Source organism: Toxorhynchites rutilus, chromosome 2 (genome assembly GCF_029784135.1).
Source record: "Toxorhynchites rutilus septentrionalis strain SRP chromosome 2, ASM2978413v1, whole genome shotgun sequence".
Taxonomy (NCBI): domain Eukaryota; kingdom Metazoa; phylum Arthropoda; class Insecta; order Diptera; family Culicidae; genus Toxorhynchites; species Toxorhynchites rutilus.
Genome location: NC_073745.1, coordinates 271,507,969 through 271,531,248, shown reverse-complemented (window position 1 = coordinate 271,531,248; position 23,280 = coordinate 271,507,969). Strand labels below are relative to the sequence as shown.

At 37.8% G+C, this 23,280-nt stretch overlaps 4 protein-coding genes across 6 annotated transcripts in view; 2 read left to right on the top strand and 2 right to left on the bottom strand.

The window, feature by feature from the left end:
• Window positions 1–1,589, bottom strand: LOC129768477 (uncharacterized). 2 transcript variants are annotated; one of them, XM_055770161.1, is made up of 4 exons: window positions 1,449–1,586; window positions 1,281–1,391; window positions 928–1,221; window positions 1–868 (listed from the first exon to the last, which is right to left on the bottom strand). In XM_055770161.1, exons 3-4 carry the CDS (start codon window positions 1,082–1,084, stop codon window positions 450–452), a joined length of 576 nt encoding a protein of 191 aa, XP_055626136.1. In that variant the 5' UTR covers window positions 1,085–1,221; window positions 1,281–1,391; window positions 1,449–1,586; the 3' UTR covers window positions 1–449. The 2 variants fall into 2 exon arrangements, with proteins under 2 accessions (XP_055626136.1, XP_055626137.1); XM_055770162.1 differs by having other exon boundaries at window positions 928–1,589.
• A 112-nt stretch (window positions 1,590–1,701) lies between these two features.
• LOC129768474 (phosphoglucomutase) lies at window positions 1,702–4,084 on the top strand. Its single transcript, XM_055770158.1, has 3 exons — window positions 1,702–2,035; window positions 2,105–3,493; window positions 3,556–4,084. Exons 1-3 carry the CDS (start codon window positions 1,958–1,960, stop codon window positions 3,772–3,774), a joined length of 1,686 nt encoding a protein of 561 aa, XP_055626133.1. The 5' UTR covers window positions 1,702–1,957; the 3' UTR covers window positions 3,775–4,084.
• A 10,435-nt stretch (window positions 4,085–14,519) lies between these two features.
• Window positions 14,520–15,505, bottom strand: LOC129771624 (NF-kappa-B essential modulator-like). Its single transcript, XM_055775460.1, has 3 exons — window positions 15,349–15,505; window positions 14,939–15,291; window positions 14,520–14,864 (listed from the first exon to the last, which is right to left on the bottom strand). The coding sequence occupies exons 1-3, from the start codon at window positions 15,442–15,444 to the stop codon at window positions 14,687–14,689; spliced, it is 627 nt and encodes a 208-aa protein (XP_055631435.1). The 5' UTR covers window positions 15,445–15,505; the 3' UTR covers window positions 14,520–14,686.
• Window positions 15,506–23,039: 7,534 nt separating this feature from the next.
• The window catches only part of LOC129770369 (SEC14-like protein 2), a 33,617-nt gene continuing 33,376 nt past the window's right edge, over window positions 23,040–23,280 (top strand). The window contains exon 1 of one of the 2 annotated variants that reach the window (XM_055773157.1): window positions 23,040–23,117. The gene's annotated coding sequence lies outside the window, so the exon portion shown is untranslated. Of the gene's footprint in view, window positions 23,139–23,280 lie in introns of both variants that reach the window. The other variant, XM_055773156.1, reaches the window with a different exon arrangement.

Here is a 23,280-nt window from a genome sequence, read left to right as displayed (position 1 = left end):
TTATATATTATTCAATATTTTTGGGGGACAGTGAGGATTTGATTAGCTTGTGAGTGTGATAAAAGTGCTATAAGTCTAAGAAATCTGTTGTCCAACTCCTCCACAGATAATCGTTCATCTCGCGGTTCTCTATCATGCCAAAATTATATTGTGAATATTTTATTTACTTCAGATGCCGTATTATTGTGCAGTAAAAGGATGTGGAAACAAGGTTCTCATAACGAAAAATAACCCGGACATTGTTTACCACACTTTTCTGCTCACGTCATTTCCACAGAAGCAGTTACGATGACCGACATCAAATGCGCCATGAACTTAATGGTACGAGGAAATATAGGATGTTGAATTCCAAAGTTAAACATTTTTTCTGCCTTATATGTATCAGCCATTCCATGTCTAACCGATATAGTGGTTCTCCGATTTTCGTGGAAAGTGGTAGATTGTAGACTTTATTGTAAAATATTAGACCCGTCTTTTCTTGTTTTTTTTATTAGGGCTGTGTGGTATACGTTGCAAATCGTGAATATTGTCACCGGATTAAGGGCATTGTAGTGATGTAGAACGTTGAACTTTTGACTAGTCTGAAATCGATCCACCTCCGCAACAATAAGAAATTTCTCACCGTGCAATTTTTCGAAATGACTGGTACACTCATCGGCAGTGCGGAAATACTCTCGGCATACAAAGCAGCAGCGCAAAGAGGGGTCCAAATTGTGTTTCAGCATACGTTCCACCGTAGTCACATAACGAATTTCCGATAGAAGTCGATTCGCCGCTACCATCTCTTTAATTTCCTTCAAAACTTTGTCGTTTTGTAAAATTGCATCCAGCGTACGCAGGGATTTGTTTTGCTTTTTGGAAGTCAACTCTGAAAAATCAACAAATATAATCATTCTTTAGCGGAATAAATATATCAAACCGACCTACCAGCGTGATTGTTCTGTTCTTGCTGCTCCAGTAGGTTTCGCAACCGCTCCATGTTCAATTTAAAATTATTTGGTCGATTACCATTGGCATGCTGTTGGATTGGCTCATTACGTGTTATCAAATTGTGGTTCATCAGCACCCAGCCCAACTCGTCCATTTTCACACGAGTGTTGCGGCGCAGTTTTATCTCTTCGAAAAGTTTTTCGCGTAGTTTCCGTTTGATGATGCCTCCGTCCTTGATCAGATTGTGCCGATAAAATCGTACCACGTACGATTCTATTTCATGCTTTTGCCCTGGTGATAAAACAAAAAAAAATAACACTTTCTTTTAAATGCTCAATAAAACCACATACGAAAAACGCTGCTTGCTTGGAAAGAAAAGCATTGATTGCGCGGCTAGAAGGTAAAATATACTCAAAACATCCTTCTGCACTGTTTTTAATTCGACCGCTGATTGTAGATATCTGAAAAAGTAGAAGCAATTATGAGAAATTGTTATACAAAAAAATCCAGAAAATTACCTGCCTACAGTGAAGCGCGAGCAGCTATTTTGCCAACGAATGCATTTGTCACCAAAAGATATGATTTGCTTTGTAAACAAATTTGTTTTTTCACGAGCAATGGCCGAACAGCAATTTTGACATTGCGGTCCACCTATAGTATAACGCCTTGGCTATAAGTAGAAATTTTCTCAATAAACAGATTGGTTTCGTTACCACATAACATGTACTACTCACAAACAACATGTGGCGTAACAAATGGTTGCCACCCGCCATTCTATCACTCAATTCGCCTCCTCCGCGGAGTGATCTTGTCTGTCTTGTCCGTCCGGTGGAAGGAGTAGCAGACTTCAAGCGCGACCTTCACGCGACATTCAGAGCTGATATTTTTCCAACCGCTCAGAAAACACTATTCGTTCGTGAGCTTCCGTCTGCTGAAGTGTTGTTGGCCGGATCGCTGCTGTCGAAAGCTTCCTCCACCGTATAATAGTAGGAGTAATTTTATAATTGGTTGCACAAAGGGCAGAACAATGACTATCACAATCTCAACCGTTGCAACAACTGTTTTTGAGGGCCAAAAGCCCGGAACCAGTGGTCTTCGTAAGAAGGTGAGTTTTGATGTGATGTGCAATACTCGCATTTAAGTCTAGTGGAAATTTTTCATGTCACCCCTATAGGTCAAAGTGTTCACCCAGAAGAACTATACGGAAAATTTCGTCCAATGCATTCTGGAGGCCAACGGTGTGGCGCTCAATGGTTCCACCCTGGTGGTGGGTGGTGATGGGCGTTATTTCTGCCGCGAAGCCTGTGAGTTAATTGTTCGCATGTGTGCCGCTAATGGGGTTGCGAAGATTCTCGCCGGCCAGAACGGAATTTTGTCTACTCCGGCTGTTTCTAGTCTTATTCGCCGGCACAAGGCTCTCGGTGGAATTGTTTTGACCGCTTCTCACAATCCAGGCGGCCCTGAGAATGATTTTGGAATTAAATTTAACTGTGAGAATGGTGGACCAGCTCCGGATAGCTTCACCAATAAGATCTATGCTTTGACGGGACAGATTAAGGAGTACAAAACCACCGAAGGTCTCACAATTGATGTATCGAAGGTTGGGGTCAACAATTATGAGGTCAATGGAAAGCCGTTTGTTGTGGAAGTGATTGATTCCGTCGCAGATTACGTTCTGCTGATGAAGGAGATTTTTGACTTTGAAAAACTCAAAAAATTTGTCAGCGGACAATCTCGTAATGGTCAACCCCTCATGATGAGAATCGATGCAATGAACGGTGTGACCGGAGGTTACGTGAATGAAATTTTCGTAAATTGTTTGGGAGCTTCCAAGGATGGTGTCGTACACACAACTCCTCTGCCGGACTTTGGGGGGCTCCATCCCGATCCCAATCTCACCTATGCAAAGGATTTGGTTGAAGCAGTTCGCAGCGGAGATTACGACATTGGAGCTGCCTTCGATGGGGATGGTGACCGTAACATGATTATTGGCCGCAAAGCTTTCTTTGTGACGCCCAGCGATTCACTGGCTGTTATCGCGCACTATCTGGAATGTATTCCGTATTTCAAGAAGCACGGTGTGACTGGTCTGGCCAGAAGTATGCCAACGGCTTCGGCAGTTGATCTGGTCGCTAAAGCGCTGAATAAGGAAATGTTCGAAGTTCCTACGGGTTGGAAATATTTCGGAAATCTAATGGACGCTGGACGGCTCTGTTTGTGCGGCGAAGAAAGCTTCGGAACGGGATCTGATCACATTCGTGAGAAGGATGGTATCTGGGCCGTTCTGGCCTGGTTCTCTGTTATGGAACACACCGGCAAAAGTGTGGAAGAAATCTGTGTCGAGCATTGGAAGCGCTATGGTAGAAACTATTTCACACGATATGACTACGAAGAGTGTGATCTGGCGCCTTGCAATGAAATGATGGCCACGCTGGAAAAGACAATCACCGATTGCGGATTCATTGGCAAGCAGTTGTCTGCTGGAGGCAAAACATACACCGTTAAACTAGGGGATAACTTTAGCTATAACGATCCGATCGATAAATCAGTATCGACAAAACAGGTAAATAGAATCCTTTGCAGTTCCGCCTTAAATTTTTAATACTTCTTTTAATCATCCAACAGGGTCTCCGCATTGTGTTCACCGACGGCAGTCGTATTGTGATGCGACTTAGCGGAACCGGAAGTTCCGGTGCAACGGTGCGTCTGTACATTGATTCGTACGAAAAGGATAACGTTCTGGGACAAGCCGCCGATATGCTAAAACCACTAATCGATATCGCACTCGAGGTCTCTAAACTGCCAACCTTCACCGGTCGTAGCGCTCCAACGGTTATTACGTAAATTTTGCCACGTGATAATGAAACGAGAAAACAGAAGCACGAGACAAAGAATGATTACAAAAAAAAGTCATCAGGCTAAGTCTAAAAGTTCAGGCTAAGTCAGAAAGAAAACATTAGATGTTCCTTATCAGTTGGTTATAAATGACACAGTCACAGAGTGCAGGAAGTTGTTTAGCTTTGAGTGAAAAGTAACTGATATTTACATTACAAGTGAAGGTATATTCATAAATGATGTTAATCAACTGTGCATTTCGTTTTGGTTTTATTTACTATTTTGTTTTGCGGAATAAAAGATTGTTAATAATAAAGAATAGTATGAAAACTTTACTTAATAAATTCAAAATATGTCTATGACGATAACTGATTTTCTCAGATTGTGTTACTAATTTCGATAACATTTCTAATCATTATTTTTTTTGCACTGAATCTATAATGCAAGTTGCTAACAAGTTTGAACAAAAGTTTAGTAACCGGAATCAAATTGCATAAAAGATCTAGAAAGAAAAAAGGGGAGCTCAACCGGTTAAATGAAATAACAAGCAATATAGGGAAGAGTGGTCCTAAACCGACTCTCTAAATTGTAAAGGTTAATTTTGTAATTTTTTTTTATGTAGATTTCAGACATCAGATTTGTTTAGGGGCTATTCACATACCACGTGGACTCAAAAAGCACGATTTTAGACTCCCCCTACATCCGTGGACATTCTTGGATATTTTTTAATTAAAAATGTCCAAGTAAATACCTCAATTGTACCCTAATTCCATTTCAAGTTTGTTTCATGTTAGATTTTGATTCTTTATTAATAAAAAAAAAAAATTTAGGGAAATCAATTTTGGGAATAACTTTTTCCAATATTATGAGCGAGTTCTATGCGAAAAAAAGGTAGTGAAGCCTTTTTTCCGCATCAAATTTACCCCATCCACTCTATAAGGTTTGCATTGAAAAAATGGACAAAAAATGCCGATTTTTCATGGGTTTACCTTCACACGCACTGACGAAACCAACCATGCAGCATCAATCATATAGCGAATTCGTTTTTAAAACTGAGTCAGTGCCACACTGACTCTGTAAAAAAAAAACGTTTTCAGTTTCACGAATGCGGTGGTTTGTTGGTGTGCGTTGTATAGTCTTATTTGTTTATATTTGCGACGACAAATGTACAGTGTCGACGTCTGGTGGAGATATTAGTGCTTGGGAGGTAAAGTATTCTCTATAAGATCAGAAGGGCCAAGTGCAGTGTAAAAATATAAAAGTTTGAATGAAAATTTTTACTTCATATTGTTTGATTACCTAACACATGTAGTCCTGACAGTCACTTAACCATTTGTCGATGCATTTCCTGTTTGTTCCACAAATAATTACTATTATGATATAAAATCATCATTAGACACAGTTTTCGTTCAATGTTTCTGCGATATCGGAAAAAACCCTCTTATTTCATCACATAAAATAAATATTCGATACGTTAAAGTAAATTTTCATTCATAATTTTGATTTTGAGAGCATCTTTATTCCTCCTGAATATCCATAATAATTTTCGCCTCCCAATGAAAGCACACGGAGCTTAATGCCGTCTACACGAATATACTCTTCAAAATCAGAATCCGAATTGGATTACGATTCAAATAATACAAAAGCAAGAGCAGCAGGTTTTCCATTTTCATAGTCTCTATTTTTAGATTTTCCAAAACAATACTCGGAACTTGACAGTTCAGTATAGTTGTATTGGTGAACCCGAGTGCCAACCCGTGAAACATCTCAGTGCGAAACTAACAGCTTTCGGGGCGAACTAGTGCGACATTGAGTGCGAAACTGAGTGAATAAAAAAACGTTTTGACAGCAGTTAGTGCGGCACTGGGGTTGAAACTGAACAAAAACGAATTCGCTAATAGTAATAAGTGATGGCGAAAACAGTGAAGCTACTCCAGAATAGAGCGGCTGAATATCGATGTGGTACCCAAGTCCTTCGCAGTCGAACCGCCGTAAAAAAACAGTTTCAAAAAGCAGCACAGAAACAACAAATATTGGGTACTAGTTCCCTTATTTTAACTTTAATGGTTCACTAACTCCTCTATCTCACGTATTATTGACGTATTTTTTTAAAAAAAGTAGCAAAAAACGTAGTGTTCGTAACAACAAAAAACACGCTAAGATGTCATAGTTGAGAGTGTATAATAGCGAATTCGTTTTTGTTCAGTTTCAACCCCAGTGCCGCACTAACTGCTGTCAAAAGGTTTTTTTATTCACTCAGTTTCGCACTCAGTGTCGCACTAGTTTGCCCCGAAAGCTGTTAGTTTCGCACTGAGATGTTTCACGGGTTGGCACTCGGGTTCACCAATACAACTATACTGAACTGTCAAGCTCCGAATATTGTTTTGGAAAATCTAAAAATAAAGACTATGAAAATGGAAAACCTGCTGCTTTTGCTTTTGTATTATTGGAATCGTAATCCAATTCGTAATCCAATTCGGATTTTGAAGAGTAGAGTAGACGGCATTAAGCTACGTGTGCTTTCATTGGGAGGTGAAAATAATGATGGATATTCAGGTGGAATAAATTTCAAAATCAAAATTATGAATGAAAATTTACTTTAACGTATCGAATATTTATTTTATGTGATTAAATAAAAGTTTTTTTCCGATATCGCAGAATATTGAACGAAAACTGTGTCTAATGATGGTTTTATATTCTAATAGTAATTATTTGTGGAACAAACAGGAAAAGCATCGACAAATGGTTAAGTGAGTGTCAGAACTACATGTGTTAGGTAATCAAACAATATTAAGTAAAAATTTTCATTCAAACTTTTATATGTTTACACTGCACTTGGCCCTTCTGATCTGATGGAGAACAATTTACCTCCCAAGCACTAATATCACCACCAGACGTCGACACTGTACATTTGCCTTCGTAAATATAAACAAATCAGACTATATAACGCACACCAACAAACCACCGCATTCGTGAAACTGAAAACGTTTTTTTATTACAGAGTCAGTTTGGCACTGACTCAGTTTTAAAAACGAATTCGCTATAAGTGAATCATGTCGTTACACACTTACACACAGTCCAGGTTACCTTATCATAAACGTACCCTGGCCTACATGCATGATTTCGTCCGCCATGGCGAATGTTTCGGTTAACTACCGGAAGGCCGCTCTCAAGAGCAAAGCTTTTTTTTCCAATAAGCTAATATAATTACCTTCCATAAGAAATTGATCAAACTCAGTTATCAGTCTTAAGGCCCATTTATACGTTGCTAGTAGCTGACTTGACAATGAGCAGCTACTGACCCGGTGGACTCGCTTGACAATTGGTTGACTCGCCTTGTCCGTTCACATAGTGTGAGCTGCTGGCGAGAAACTAGATACTACGGCACGGGTTTACCTGGGATGCCAGGCGATTTTTCAAATGTCCATCAAATAGTCAGAAACAGCAATCAGGTCCGAATTTGTCAAATGATTGGTCCGAAATCGACTTCTTTATTGGTAGTTTTCATCTTAGGTTTTCAGTTGAATGTATCATTACACAATTTTATAGAGATTACAGAGCAGTGTTGAGAATAACACCTGAACAAGTGGAAAAACTGTTGAATTTAATTGCTCCACAAATACAACGCCAAGATACACTCATGAAGGATGCTGTACCTGCAAGAGTGATAATATAAATGACATTAATATGCCTTTCTTCTGGAATATTGTTCAGATTGTTGTCGATATTTTTTAGAATCTCGAAAGCATCCATAGCTAAGATAATTCCGGAAGTATGTGATGCTTTAAATGATAGTCTAGAAGACTTTTTAAAATTTTATTCACACGCGTCAAAAATTAAAATAATGAATGAAAATGTACTTTTTTAAATCGAATATGTATTCTGTTTCTTAGAACCTTACTTTTTTTCGCAAGTTGTGAGTGAATTTTGAATGAAAATTGTGCCTGATAATGATTCTATATTAGACATTCTCCAGAAAACTATCTCAAAAAGAAAGCGTGCCCCGCCAGCGTGCAAAACGGAATAACAATGATTTCGTTAAGAAACTATGAGGGTTTTATTTGTTTTTCCAATAATTTTCAAGTCTATAAATATCTTCGCATATTTTCAAATATCTTAAAAATAGAGACATTTCTTTACATTTGGCATCCCTGATTCGAACGCTAAATTCTGTTTTTGACGTTTTGAAGCATGCGAGTGCGAGTAAATTCAAAAAACTTTGAAGTAGCTCGCACGCCGGATCACACATGACAATAACTGGCATGATGTGTTCACACGGTGTGAGTAGCTGCACTGCAGTAACTGACTAGACCGACTCGTATGCTTGCTCGCACCGTCTGAACCCGGCTTTAAGCCGTGTGAACACATCATGCCAGTTATTGTCATGTGTGATCCGGCGTGCGAGCTACTTCAAAGTTTTTTGAATTTACTCGCACTCGCATGCTTCAAAACGTCAAAAACAGAATTTAGCGTTCGAATCAGGGATGCCAAATGTAAAGAAATGTCTCTATTTTTAAGATATTTGAAAATATGCGAAGATATTTATAGACTTGAAAATTATTGGAAAAACAAATAAAACCCTCATAGTTTCTTAACGAAATCATTGTTATTCTGTTTTGCACGCTGGCGGGGCACGCTTTCTTTTTGAGATAGTTTTCTGGAGAATGTCTAATATAGAATCATTATCAGGCACAATTTTCATTCAAAATTCACTCACAACTTGCGAAAAAAAGTAAGGTTCTAAGAAACAGAATACATATTCGATTTAAAAAAGTACATTTTCATTCATTATTTTAATTTTTGACGCGTGTGAATAAAATTTTAAAAAGTCTTCTAGACTATCATTTAAAGCATCACATACTTCCGGAATTATCTTAGCTATGGATGCTTTCGAGATTCTAAAAAATATCGACAACAATCTGAACAATATTCCAGAAGAAAGGCATATCAATGTCATTTATATTATCACTCTTGCAGGTACAGCATCCTTCATGAGTGTATCTTGGCGTTGTATTTGTGGAGCAATTAAATTCAACAGTTTTTCCACTTGTTCAGGTGTTATTCTCAACACTGCTCTGTAATCTCTATAAAATTGTGTAATGATACATTCAACTGAAAACCTAAGATGAAAACTACCAATAAAGAAGTCGATTTCGGACCAATCATTTGACAAATTCGGACCTGATTGCTGTTTCTGACTATTTGATGGACATTTGAAAAATCGCCTGGCATCCCAGGTAAACCCGTGCCGTAGTATCTAGTTTCTCGCCAGCAGCTCACACTATGTGAACGGACAAGGCGAGTCAACCAATTGTCAAGCGAGTCCACCGGGTCAGTAGCTGCTCATTGTCAAGTCAGCTACTAGCAACGTATAAATGGGCCTTTAAGCCGGGTTCAGAAGGTGCGAGTAAGCATACGAGTCGGTCTAGTCAGTTACTGCAGTGCAACTACTCACACCGAGTGAACACATCATGCCAGTTAGTGTCATATGTGATCCGGCGTGCGAGCTACTTCAACGGTTTTTGAATTTACTCGCACTCGCATCTCTCAAAACGTCAAAAACAGAATTTAGCGCCAGAGATGCCAAATATAAAGAAATGTCTCAATTTTTAAGATATTGGAAAATATGCGAAGATATTTATAGACTTGAAAATTATTGGAAAAACAAATAAAACCCTCATAGTTTCTAAACGAAATCGTTGATATTTTTTTCCACGCTGGCGGAGCACGCTTTCTTTTTGAGATAGTTTTCTTGAGAATCTCTAATATAGAATCATTATCAGGCACAATTTTCATTCAAAATTCACTCACAACTCCCAAAAAAATGTATTGTTCTAAGAAATAGAATACATATTCGATTTAAAAAGGTACATTTTAATTCATTATTTCAGTTTTTGACGCGTATTTATTTCTCCTGCAAATCAACTATCATTTTCATTTCACAAATTGGTACACGAAGCTGGCAAGGCGAAATAAATAAAATTTTAAAAAATCTTTCGGACTGCCATTTATAACATCACATTTTTCCGGAATTATCTTAGATATGGATGCTTTCGAGATTCCAAAAAATATTGACAACAATCTGAACGATATTCGAAAAGAAAGGCACATCAATGTCATTTTTTAATTTCACTCTTGCAGGTATAGCATCCATCATGAGTTATCTTGGCGTTGTATTTTTGGACCAATGAAATCCAACAGTGTTTCCACTTATTCAGGTATTTTTCTCACCACTGCTCTGTACTCTAAAGGATCATCATCGTAGAGTTCCTTCAATATTGTATTTGTTGCTCCTTTTGCTTGGCCCAAATCCTTTGTTCGTAGAAATTCAGCACAAAGCATTTTTATACACGGTCAGCGAGTATTTCGAGATAAAATTGTGTAATGATTAATGCAACTGAAAACCTGAGACGAAAACTGCCAATAGAGAAGTCGATTTCGGATCAATCATCTGTCAAATTCGGACCTGATTGTTGTTTCTGACTGTTTGATGAATATTTGAAAAATCATCTGGCATCCCTGGTAAGCCAATGCTGTAGTATCTAGTTTCTCGTCAGCAGCTCGCACTGAGTGAACGGACAAGGCGAGTCAACCAATTGTCAAGCGAGTTCACCGGCCCAGTAGCTGCTCACTGTCAAGTCAGCTACTAGCAACGTATAAATGGGTCTTTAGTTTTTTTTATCACCATCCGAAAAAAGTCCATTTTTTAATGCAAAGTTAGTCCCGATATCGTTTCAAAAATAACTGCCAAAGCGTTGAGGCACTCGAGGAAGTAGTGATCAAGATTTAACTGCATCGGACTATCAAGACTGTTTCCACTCCTGATGGAATCGTAGGAATCGACCTTTTGAGCTAAAAAAGAGGCTGTTACGTAGACATAGATTTTATTTCGCAATTTACGGAATTAAACTGACACGTCTCGTATACATAGAATATTTGGTAGTTTATCGAGAAGCTATTGATCAATTTAATAAATTATTAATTGTAAGATTATTATGGCAATTTCATTTTAAGCATTTTCAAAAACCACCATTGTGTCCACATTGACAAGTATTTGAAAAACTTCAGACTCTTCCGCACCGGGTACGACACCGATTCATCCGTCCTGATGAGAATGTTTCAAATTTTCTTTGTTGCGGGAGGGGGAGGGGCGAGATGCGTATATCAACTCTTCCGCCCCGGGTGCAAAAGCTTCACTCGACGCCACAGCAATGTGTTCTCGTAATTGAGAGATGTTGCAGTCTCTGCAGACCACTGACCATTCTACCCTGGTTTTCTCGAGTCAAGAGAGACGCACCGCGGTAGATATGGGGTACAAACTAGGAGCATCGCTGATTAATGGTCAGCTATACCTCAATGAGAAGCAGGGTTGCCACACATACAGAATATTCTGTATTCTACATATTTTTCATCAAATTTATAAAAAAGATTTTCAGCAAAGATACAGAATTTACAGATTTTTTATAAATTCAATTTTAAACATTAAATTCATTACAGTGCACAGTTGACATTTCTCAGCATAGAAATAACGTATAGAAAATGGAAGGATGTCATTGTGTAGGTTTTATCATGAACTTTAAGGGAAAAATACACTTAAAAAAATACATTAAAAACTATTTGTCAACTGTTCGGATGAATTTTCGAACTTTTCGTGTGAAGAACTATGTATGGTCTCAAGGAGGAGCTTCAAGGAAAACCATGTATAAACATCATACAATTCAGAGGATTATGACAAAACCTTTTTATGATTTATTTTGTCGACTTAACAACCCATAAATAAGAAAAATAAATTCAAAATGAAAACAAACCTTTGTTTTCATTTTTTCCCTTAATTTTTAGATACAGATTTTTATACAGATTTTTTTTTGGTAAAAATACAGTTATACATATTTTTTTCAGAAAAGTTTGAAGAATTAAATGGGGCAACCCTGAGGGGAAGTATCCCGTATTGGCCACACGTTCAGAGCATTGAAGACTGCAACATCCCAAATGTGAATATATTGAAAACTGCTGTTCTCACACGTGTTTTGGTTCACAGAATAAATTTCGAAAAATTAAAACGAGAGAATAAATTTATACAGGCAAACCTTTTTTTGGCGGGGGATAAGAACCGCATAAAAAATCGCATAAAAAAATTGTGAAAAACTTCACCAGTAACTTCAAAAAATCGTGTTTGGTACACATTTTGAAAAAAAAACTTTTTTGTGCGGTAGATAGGGACCGCATAAAAAAGGTTCCCCCAAGAAAATAACTCAAATCCACGCCGTTCACCGTTCAATTTCCTTTTGTTTCCCTGCTTTGCGACGGGACAGTTTGCCTTTTCGGTTGCGCGTGGCTGTTTTGTGCTTTTAGTTGCATGTCGAAACGTGTTGCTGTTAGAAATCATGTCATGCAAACAAAAACATAGAGCATTTGATGGGAGGAAGGGAATGATTTCAGAAGTGGATAAATTGAGACGCAAATATGCCTTTTTCGCACTGAAATGCATATAAACCATCGAAAAAAAAACTGAATAGACGATAACTTCGTCAAATATGTTTCTTTTGATATACCGCACAAAAAAATCGCACAAAAAAAACCGCACAAAAAAAACCACACAAAAATACGCACAAAAAAATCGCACAAAAACAGGTTTTACTGTAATAGAATTTTACAATATTTCTAGTCTACTACACTTTTTCTAAGCGGTTGGTACTGTTGAAGTTGTTTACTGTAGCGATTTATTCCGGTCACGGTCTGGAAATCGGCGGAATTACATCGGAGAGTAGATGATCTAGGATTCCATGAATTTCATGACACATGGACAGATAAGAAATGACAGAGGAATTGCAGATCAACTTGGTTGGAGATTCCTGGTGAAGGGTCGTGGGTAAGGTACTCATGATATAAATACACAAAACTTGACTGAGGAGTCGGTTGGAGAAGATTTTCAAAATTTTCAAAAATATGACTTGTGAAGTTTTGGACGAACCGCGATTAAGAACAAAAGGACAGGCTTATTGACGAAAGGAGTGTTTCTCATCCACGATAATGCGCGGCCCCATTCTGCTCGCGTAACTCAAGGCAATTGAAAAAAAATCAAATGGACTATGTTCGAGCATCCTCCTTACTCCCCAGACCTCGCCCCTAGCGACTATCACTTATTCCCGATGAAGAAACAGGCGTTCGGCGGTCAACGATTCGATAACACTGAAGAAATTCGTAACGCAGTTACATCCTACTTCAAAAAGTTGTACGCTACGCACTTCGCGATCGGAATAGAAAAACTCATACCTCACTATGAAAAATGCCTCGAACATTACGGCGATTATGTAGAAAAATAGAAAATAAAACGTAGATTACGAAAATTACCTCGTTTTTTGTTCTAACTTTATTTTTCCGCGATTTCTGAGGCACTGAAGCTTATTTTTTGAACGACCCTCGTATATTGCACAAACCAAAATATTGTGAAATAATATTGAACGTCTATGGGCCGCTTTAGGCACGAGAAAAATTATTGAGACGTTGAACGAAGTAGAAGGGTTAGTCCTTGGTCTGATTACTTAATTTGTTTTAGTGAGTTCTCATGTACCACGAGAAGGCCTCACATTATCGGAAACGGTCCAGAATTTACGTTCCTACCTCATGTTCCTTGATATCTAGCCATCATTATCCATATCGGATACATCATAGTTGTCAACGGAGCGTATTTTGGGTATATACTTTTATCTCCAAAACTACACTGGTCAGGGCCTTCGAGTTCAAGAGTAAACCACAAGAGAATGTTGTCAAAGTTCACTGAAGTTCAGTTAGAAAGGAAAGTAGATTTGTGAACTGTTTCGTTCGTAAGAATATTTCAAAACCGAAATATGTACCATAGTAATTGTTTGCTAAGTGGCAGTGGCGTCAACGGAGGGTGCGAGGGGTGCGGATCGCCCCGAGTGTACAATTTTAGGGGTGCAGAAACAGCTCTAATTTGGCACCATTCGGCATACACCATATATAGATAACAACGAAAGCGGGGTGCAACTAGACACTTCCGCCCCTGGTGGGATAGCTCCACTCGACGCCTCTGCTAAGTGGACTAGAAATGTAACCCATTTTTCGAATTCCACTCGCTAACTGGGCTGACATGTCAAACGTCCAATAAAACTGAGAGGAACTTCGATGAATTGTTTGATTGGCTCTAAAAAAAAACGCTTGTGACGCTTGTAGCGCACTTAAAGCGTCCGTTCCGAATCGTGTCTTTCCTAAACATATATAATGTCATCCTTTCTGTCCAGGGTCGTACAAAGGTTCAAAGGTTAGTCAATAGAGAAGGTAAGACATATTTGAATAATCGTCATTAAGTGTAGCCTAATATACTACAGTTTCAATTTTGCCATAAAGCGCAGTGTAACGTTTTTTGTTGCATTTTCTCAGTGTTAAACATCGTAAAATTATATATCCAAAAGGTTTCGACTAAAATTCATGCAATTTCATTTCAAGTGTTCTCGCCATGCGAAAGTGTTGTCAATTTTCATAACATCAAAATGTATTCGAATGCCCCTCAAATCTTTTGACAGCACATAAATGTGCATCGATAATTGATACACACGTCCAGTTAAAGAGCAATCCAGTTAAAGTACGTCCAGTTTGCGAACGACTACTGTACTGCCCTTGGTGTATGTTTGAACGAATGGATGCTTCTGTATTCTCCGGAACAAAATTAAGATTAACAGGTGCGTTTGAAAAATTAAACCTAATTTATTTCACTTATTTAACAGGTACAAAATATTGGAATTGCCATGCTTTTAAGCAAAAAGTATAATATAAAAATCTTACGATAACAGTTCTTCCAAACACACAATTCTCCTCTTATGCATTTATGTATACTCATCATTCATTTGAATCATCCCTTCCACGGTGGAAGGCAGACACTTAATTTGTGTTTAGTTTACGTTCAATAAGCCGGACAATCGTCAATGTGCGTCTCGAGCGAGTGGATGTCTCCGTAGACTCGATTGCAGTGTGAACAATGCATCGCCTGCATCTCAGAATGGTGAAGTTCACTATTCCATATATCATTTTCATGAGATATCAGCCTTCGCCTGCGACTTCGGATTTGCTGTCCCGCTGGACTGTAAACCAAATTCAAATATGTAAACATCTTTGCTCTTACAACGATAAACGAACAGTTAGAAGTTTTACTCACCCATTTGAAGCCTTATCTATTAAATTTCGATTATGCAATTTCAACTGCTGTAGTTCCGCAACTAGTTGTTCCTTCTCCATCTCCAATGCTTGCCGCGCTATTCTTTCTACAGCGAAGTCATTCTTATACACATCCAATTGGGCTTTGAGTTGATCAATTTCTTGTTTCAATTCTACCATTGGACTATTCAAATGACTTCCATCGATTCCCATTTTCGCTAGACATAACGATGTCAGATTATGATTCCGGCTTTTTGTGGGAAATGATGGTCCCGTTTGGCATCTCGCCAACAATCCTTGCAAAGCATCAACGTTGAGTTTCATGAACTCAAGGTGGTCGGAAAAGTTTTTCTTCTGTGCATGGAATCAAGAGATTATTATACCTCTTTTATATCAATTTTCGAAACTCACCATTTCTTCACAACCTGCCACTTGACCTGCAAGAAGCAGAATATTCTTCTCTAGAGCGCGCACTTTATCCCGGCAAACGATTTGATCGTTCGACATTTTAGTAACGTTTAAGAAATTATTCTATTGAGGAGATGACTAATTTTTGCGCCCGTCTGAATTTAAATCCAAGAACATACTGAAAATTCGGTTAGTAGCTATATTACCAGCAAAGTTCAGTCAAAACAAAGATAGTAAAATGTAATCAGGCCTAGTATAAGATTCTTCCGGCCACACGATAAGATAAACATATGCATAAAACTCGATAAGAAAATGTCCAAAGGTTGACGGTTGAGCGTGATTCGATGATGCAGAAACGTGTTCCCTTTATTACACATTGTCCAGTATAGTTCCATACACTTTTCGACTCTGCTTTATGGTCGGTTTATGTTCAATGCGACTCTCTTTAATCGACGATGAAGTATATTTGTGACGTGATTTCAATGAAATTCCACTTCCACGACTGGGCGCTTAAAATAGTTCAAAAGCTTGGGAATCAAGCATGATTTTGTATATAGAACCGTTGGGGGGTACCGTGATACTTCCTTATTTAGATGAACGACAAAGATATTGCCTGTCGTGTTCAGTTGAAAATGAAGGATAAATAAAGTTCTCTAGACAACAAATTCTACGAAAACAGCTTCTTTCAACGAATATGTGACCAAATGCCAATGAAAGTTATTCCACCCGATTGTAATGAAAAGTTACGATTCGTTAATTCTGAGAACACGCATAGAATCCTGTATTTTTGGTACAATATGCGACTCTGATTAATTCCAAACTTTGATCGATCGACTAAAAACCCGGTGGAACGTATCAATATGAAACGTTCACATGTGTTTCGGGAATATACAAGCCTAAAATTTTGTCGCTAGCATTAGAACATACTGTAATATTTGCAAAATTACAGATGATTTTCTAAAACACTACAAAAAAACTGTTTATGGAACTTTTGTTGAAATCGACGCGAAAAATTTGAATAACCATTTTTTGTCAAAACAATAAATTACCTTGTTCAGAATTTATTGTAGTTTTTTGAACTGCCTTTCGATTTGCGGTGCGAACATTATTTATTGAATTATTCATCATCAAAGACGAAGAGGTAATTTTTTATTCAAACAGAAATATATTGGTATGTAAAGGTCCTATAGGAACGTCAGGAACCAAATAAAAGTTGGTTGATAAGGTTGATTGGACTTGCTATTGAGTTGGTTAACAAAAAATCGGGTTAGTAGTGTAGGGCTGGGCTGGTTGCTCATTTTTTAATAAATCTGGTTATAACTTTGTAGTACGAAATTTTACGTTAGAATGTTATGTACCCCAATGAAGCTGACCTTCTACCCTTTCAATGAAAAATAACAAGAGAATCATTTATTTGGCATTTTTCTTTTATTGGACATCTTTATATTTCAGAAGGAATTGACCAACTAACCCCACAGACGGGGTAAGTTGGTCTATATATAGGACATGTTCATCATATAATAAGCATGTTCTTCTTGGTCAAAAAATAAGCGTTTTTTCATTAGAGGTTTCATTTATTATTATTAAGTTAATCAAATTAAAACAAAAACAGTTAACAAATTTTATGTTGTTAAGTAAAAAAACAATAAATAGAAATTTAAAATTCTCATCATTTTTATATCCTATTTTCTTAATCGATATCGTGGAATTCCGTTACAACAAATTAGCCAGGCAATCTTTTTTGACCTTTTCTCTCCCCCATCGGAATCCGGAACTTTGCGGCGCATTGGTAGGCCAAAAAAATGTATTTCTTCGGGAGAACGTCCAAAACAGCTTTTGATATGTGCAACAAATAATCTTTTAATGCATCTTCTTGACGCTCGGAGAACACTTTTCGTGTCGTTTCATAGTCTACTGCCGGAGCCACGTTAGTGGGATTCTCGCCTTCGCCTAGCAACTGCAGTTGCTTTCCGGAGTTCTTCAGCAGAGGTAACATCCACTGTTAATTTTGCGCTTGTACGTGCGCATCCTAAAACAAAAATATCGAAAAATCTATATAAATAAAAATGTAAGGCAAAATCTGTTGGTAAGCGGAAAACCCGAAGAAGGGATGGTCCGATTTTAGCCTTCTTTATTTTGTTGTATTCGTCTCTTCCCGTAGATCAATATAGTGGAAAGAAAAACCGGAAAATTTTCGGAAAACTCTGAAGAAAGGTTGGAAAATTGAATTGCCACATGTTCGAAAATTACATCATAATAAGCGTTGTTAGTCCATTCGATGTTTGCGCTATCGAAATTGATCTTCGTTCGTAAGTGGAAATGGATTTTCAGGCGAAATAACGCATTTCCATATCTTTTGTCTATATAAATAAAAATGTAAGGCAAAATCTGTTGGTAAGCGGAAAACCCAAAAAAGGGATGGTCCGATTTTAGCCTTCTTTATTTTGTTGTGTTCGTCTCTTCCCGTAGATCAATATAGTGGAGAGAAAAACCGGAAAATTTTCGGAAAACTCTGAAGAAAGGTTGGAAAATTGAATTCCCACATGTTCGAAAATTACATCATAATAAGCGTTGTTAGTCCATTCGATGTTTGCGCTATCGAAATTGATCTTTGTCCGTAAGTGGAAATGGATTTTCAGACGAAATAACGCATTTCCATATCTTTTATCTATATAAATAAAAATGTGGGGGGGTGTTTCTGCCATACAAATGAAACACAAATTTCTGTATTACTCGAGACCTAATCGAACAAATGAAATGAAATTTGGCATGTGGAGGTTTTAGGGTGCAATAAATTAATCTATGGTGGTTAGATACTCCTTCCCCTTCTCTTAAGGGGAAGCGGGACGGCTTGTCGAGTTTTGGTAGAAGTACTAGGAATTTTATAGTAAAAGATTATTTTGAAGGGTAGATAAGAAGATCAATCAATGAACAATTCTGCGATTGGACCCATGAACAGCGCTTAGAAAGAAAACGTGAATGTTTGAAGATATTGATAACGAAAAATAAATTTTGGGCGGGACGAAGTTTGCCGGGTCAGCTAGTAAACAATAATTTTACAAACAAACGTTTGTTTCCATTTGTTGCCTGTTGGATGTATCTGGAAAAGGACACGGACAAGGACTAGGACACGGAATCAGCGAGAAAATGGAACTAATTCGCTTCTGCAGAATCACAAGCACAGCCGGTTTCTTGCTTGCATTTGTTTTGACATTTGTTTCGTTCGCTTCAATTTTTCAAATGTAATGTTAGCGTTTATTATATTTCATGAAAACTGTACAGCAAAAAAATACAAATATGACGATTATATTGCAAGTGGTTTGTGCTGTGGTTGGTATTAGTTTGTCTCGCTTCAAATACACGGGTTTTAGCAGTAGAGCATATGCTTTCTATATTTGTTTATAGCTTGCACAATGAAAAACGGCATACGTGAAAATGTTATTTGCGTTGCTCTCAGACGGGAAATTTCTACAACCGTGCTATTCGTATGTCCAACTAGCCCGGTTGTTGTGTGACCAACTAGCCCCTCTATATATAGAAATGAAAATTCGTAAAAATCCAATAATAATTATTTTAGCAGTGTTTTCAATTAACATTTAAAACTATGACGTACAATAAACTATTGTTTTACGTTAGAACCGATTTTTTCATGATTATTAATCATTTTTAAAACAAATTTTATAATGCACAACCTGTGAATGATTTTTGGGAAAATCGGAACCATGTCCATATTTTTCAACCTACTTAATACAAAGTTTTGCCGATTTACTTATTTTATTGCATCAGTAATCGGCTATATTTCATCCATAGATCGCTAATTTTTTGGACGCTCAGAACCCGAGATATCGTCACTGACGAACTTACCTATATGACCAACTAAACCCCCCCCCCTTCCCTACAAATTTTTTTGGAAAAAAATGAATTTGTTCTCTAGAGAACTTTATTTATCCTTCATTTTCAACTGAACACGACCGGCAATATCTTTGTCGTTCATCTAAGTAAGGAAGTATCACGGTTCTATATACAAAATTATGCTTGATTCCCAAGCTTTTGAACTATTTGAAGTGCCCAGTCGTGAATGTGGAATTTCATTGAAATCACGTCACAAAAATACTTCATCGTCGATTAAAGAGAGTCGCTTAGTGAAACATTGATGATTTTTATTTCTTCCCGATATTGTTGTCCACTACACCAACATACACCAAGATAAAAATATTTAGGGGAACTGGGGGTAAGACCGGCACCCCTTGAGTTTCACTAGAAAACTCTAATTAATCATTTTTTTGAACACTGACATTTTAATTCAAATCCAATCCATCGTGATTCGTCAAATGTTAAAATATTAATCAAAACAAACGTGAGTGCCGATGATGTGCAACCGGATGTAATTTTTCGGTAGTGGAATTTAACTTTTTATTCTTGAATGAGATTTCTAATCCTTTTTCGTTGTTTGTCCCCTGGATTGTAAACTATCACTGGGATTCGATTTGAATGAAGTGAAAGCAATACATTAATCATCCTTTGAGTGGAGTAAGCCCGGGATGATTTTTAATTAGTTGAAGGTTATTGGGACATATTTTCCATTTATTTCAAATGCCTCGCAGCTCCCAAGTAAGTCGAATTATGAGAGTGGGTCCCAGGAGAACCTCACCCTTGCAAAAAAGGCTATCGATGGTGGAGTTTCTGTCAAACGTGCTTCCAAGACTTTGGAATCCCCAGGTCTACATTACACGTTTTGTGAAATGTGGTAAGAACGAAACTAGGACCTAGATTCCATCGAACTAGGGATTGAATTGTGGTGTGGTTTGAGGTGCCGCATGATAGATTTGCCGAATATCAAATTCCTTTCTTTTCCATACTCCATGTTCACCGGGCCTTGTTTCCGACCCTATCTCCGAAATCAGTTGAGCGTTTCGAACTATATTCGATAGCGACATCTATAATTAGAATACCTACTATTTATCGGTTGCCACAGTTAAACTAGTTCAGCTAGTTGTAGGAAAGGGATGTTGGATAAATAAATATAACTAATAACTCATCGGATTGTATGTTGGAAATCGAAAGCATAAATATTATTATTCAATCGTATATACCAGTGCATATCCATGGGTAGGTGAAAAGAGAGCAAATTATCAGGAGGAAATAAGAGTGAATCGCTATATAAGCAGCCACGCAATTTCGAGTGAGCTTAGAGGCGAATGTACTGCAAAGTTTAAAGCCTCTTATAAGCAGCCACGCAATTTCGAGTGAGCTTAGAGGCGAATGTACTGCAAAGTTTAAAGCCTCTTGAAAACAAAGAATCGAATCGAATCGAGTGAGCTCTTATGAATGATGCAATAGAGCACACATCGGACAGCAGCAGCAGAGGAACTAGCCCTTTGGACAGTAGCGGAGTACACTTTGGACAGCAGCAGAGCAGCAGCAGCAGTGTTGTACATTTTGATCGGCAGAAGGAAAAACTTTAACCAGACAGAGAAAATGATGTGCGGATAGGACACTGGTTTCAAGTATATTAATTGACAAATTAAAGGTACCGGTGTTACCCCCATGGGATGCTGGTTTCATCCGCACTGGTGAACTCCGTTTTTATGTCGGCTTTGAAAATTGACTATTACTTGTAAAATTTCCATTTCAAAGCACTGATATTTCCTATATCTCATTGAAAATAATCTATACAATGGTTCTGTGAGGGAAACATAACAATATGTGCCCTCAGATCTCACAAAACAATACTTTCCTATAGGGGAATGGGCCAGTTCCTCTACGTGGACATAACAACAGATGCGACGGTAGCCTACATGTATATCCGACTGAAAGGCGAAGCAGAGCTGATTGGACTTGAGATCAATGCATCGAAGACTAAATACATGCTAGCAAGAGTGGCTGATCGTAACAGAATCCTTCTTGGTAGTAGTGTTGTGATCGACGGCGACGAGCTCGAGCTGGTAGAGGAATGTGTCAACCTTGGCTCGTTGATAACAACTGACAACTCCAGAAAACAACTGCAACAGAAACAACCGCTCAGAAAAAGAGTAGTAGGCTATTGTGGCGCGGGAAAAACATCATGGGTAGAAAACGATATACGAGTTATAAGTTTGCGCTAAGCAAACGTATTCGAGATGCATCTCTGATTCGGTTAGGAGAAGGCAACAAAAACATAATGATGAAACGGAATAAATATTATTCTAATATAATATATATAATTTCTTATTCTTCCTTAAGTACACACAAATCTGTTATGTGTTTCGAGTGGCAAGTTCAGACACACGCTTGCAAGTCGGCAGGCCATTTTAAGAAAAATATCCTTCAATCAGAAAGGAGCGAACTCAAAGCTGCTTCCGCGATCTAAACTCGGCCTAGATTTTCAGGAGAAGATTTTGATGATGGAATTTGAATATTCAGCGCATATTTTTACAATAAAAAACTCTTATAATCGAAATCGAAATAAAAACTCAAAAAAGTGTAATAGTGATCGAAGAAAAACGTGTACAAATAATATCAAAGAACATACTCTATTAATCGAAACAATTAATATTGCTTCAAAAGATTCAATAATTTCTAAAAAATACAATTTGAAATACAATATAAAATCAGCTACGAATTGTCACATTGAACTTGGAAGATGTGCTAATAATGACACACCAAAGACAGATTAATCCACGGTTCCGCGATTAGATAAGTAATGAGTCAAATACACCTTTCGAGCAACTGTGTAAGTGGGCACGAACTTGTTCAGAATGTTCACGATTATTAATAGACGTTTTATCGATACCATAAACAATTGTTCGACAGACAGCATATGACTTTCCATTTTTGGTCGCAGTCTGTGCTAATTATCGAACTAAACCGAACCTAATCTAATCGGAATACTGGATAGAGTTCTATAATATCGGCTTTCTATATCTAAAAGTAATATTTATGCTTTCCTTCGCCAATAAACCTGGTCGATGGGTGATGGGTCCGTTGTTAATGCGCCGTTTCTTGATTATTATTTCCGTCACCACGATCTACCACTTTGAACACATTGCAGTAGATCATACCATCGCTAACCACTGGGGCTCCATGGATATTCGTTTATTCCGACCCCCTCTAGTTCAATACGTTTAGTTTCAGTTTTGTGTTCAGCTCTTCTTTGCTGAGTCTACGTTGACCTGGTATGTTAAAAAAATCAAATCCGGTTCCGTTTTTCGCAATACACGCTCTGTAGCTATATTGAACAACAGTTTACGAAATTGTATGTTCACTGTATATTTCGTGTTATGTATTCACAATTTTTCCATTCACACATTTTAAACTGCTATTAAACACAACGGAAAGAGAGAGAAGCAATCCTAGCAAACAGTAAGTGACGCCAGGAATAGTAAATCAATAGTTTACAATAAGTAAGGCTACATTTAATTTGCCATACCACTTGAGCATCGAAGAGTTAAACAATGAGAGTATAAACGAGAAACCTCGAGAGGAAAGAGTGAAAAAATAAATCACATTCTCACAAGTTGTCTTTTGAGGCTTCGCAATAGCCAAAGAGAAGCATAATTCATATAGGAAAAAAAAGTTGAGCACTGTCGACTTTCCGGACACATACCGAGCGCAGGTGTATTCCGCTGATTGAGCACAAAACAAAACAAAAAACAACAGCAACAAAATACTCCGAGACTTAAGTCTGCTATAGGTTAAGTCAGTCAGTCTCGTGTGATTCACGACGGGTTGCGGATGGAAGTTTAATAAACACCGTGGAAAAATTATCAATATTTTTCCACTCTTTTTTGAACGTATTATATTCTCGAAATAGAGTACGGTTTGCGGAACCGTTTTTTCGTTGTTGTCGTTGTTGTTACGTATTAAGTTGCAGCTTTACGGCAACCGAAAACGTGTGCGCATCGGACTCGGCAAATAGTGCAGACGGATTGTGGTGTTTCGGAATTTCTCTTTTAT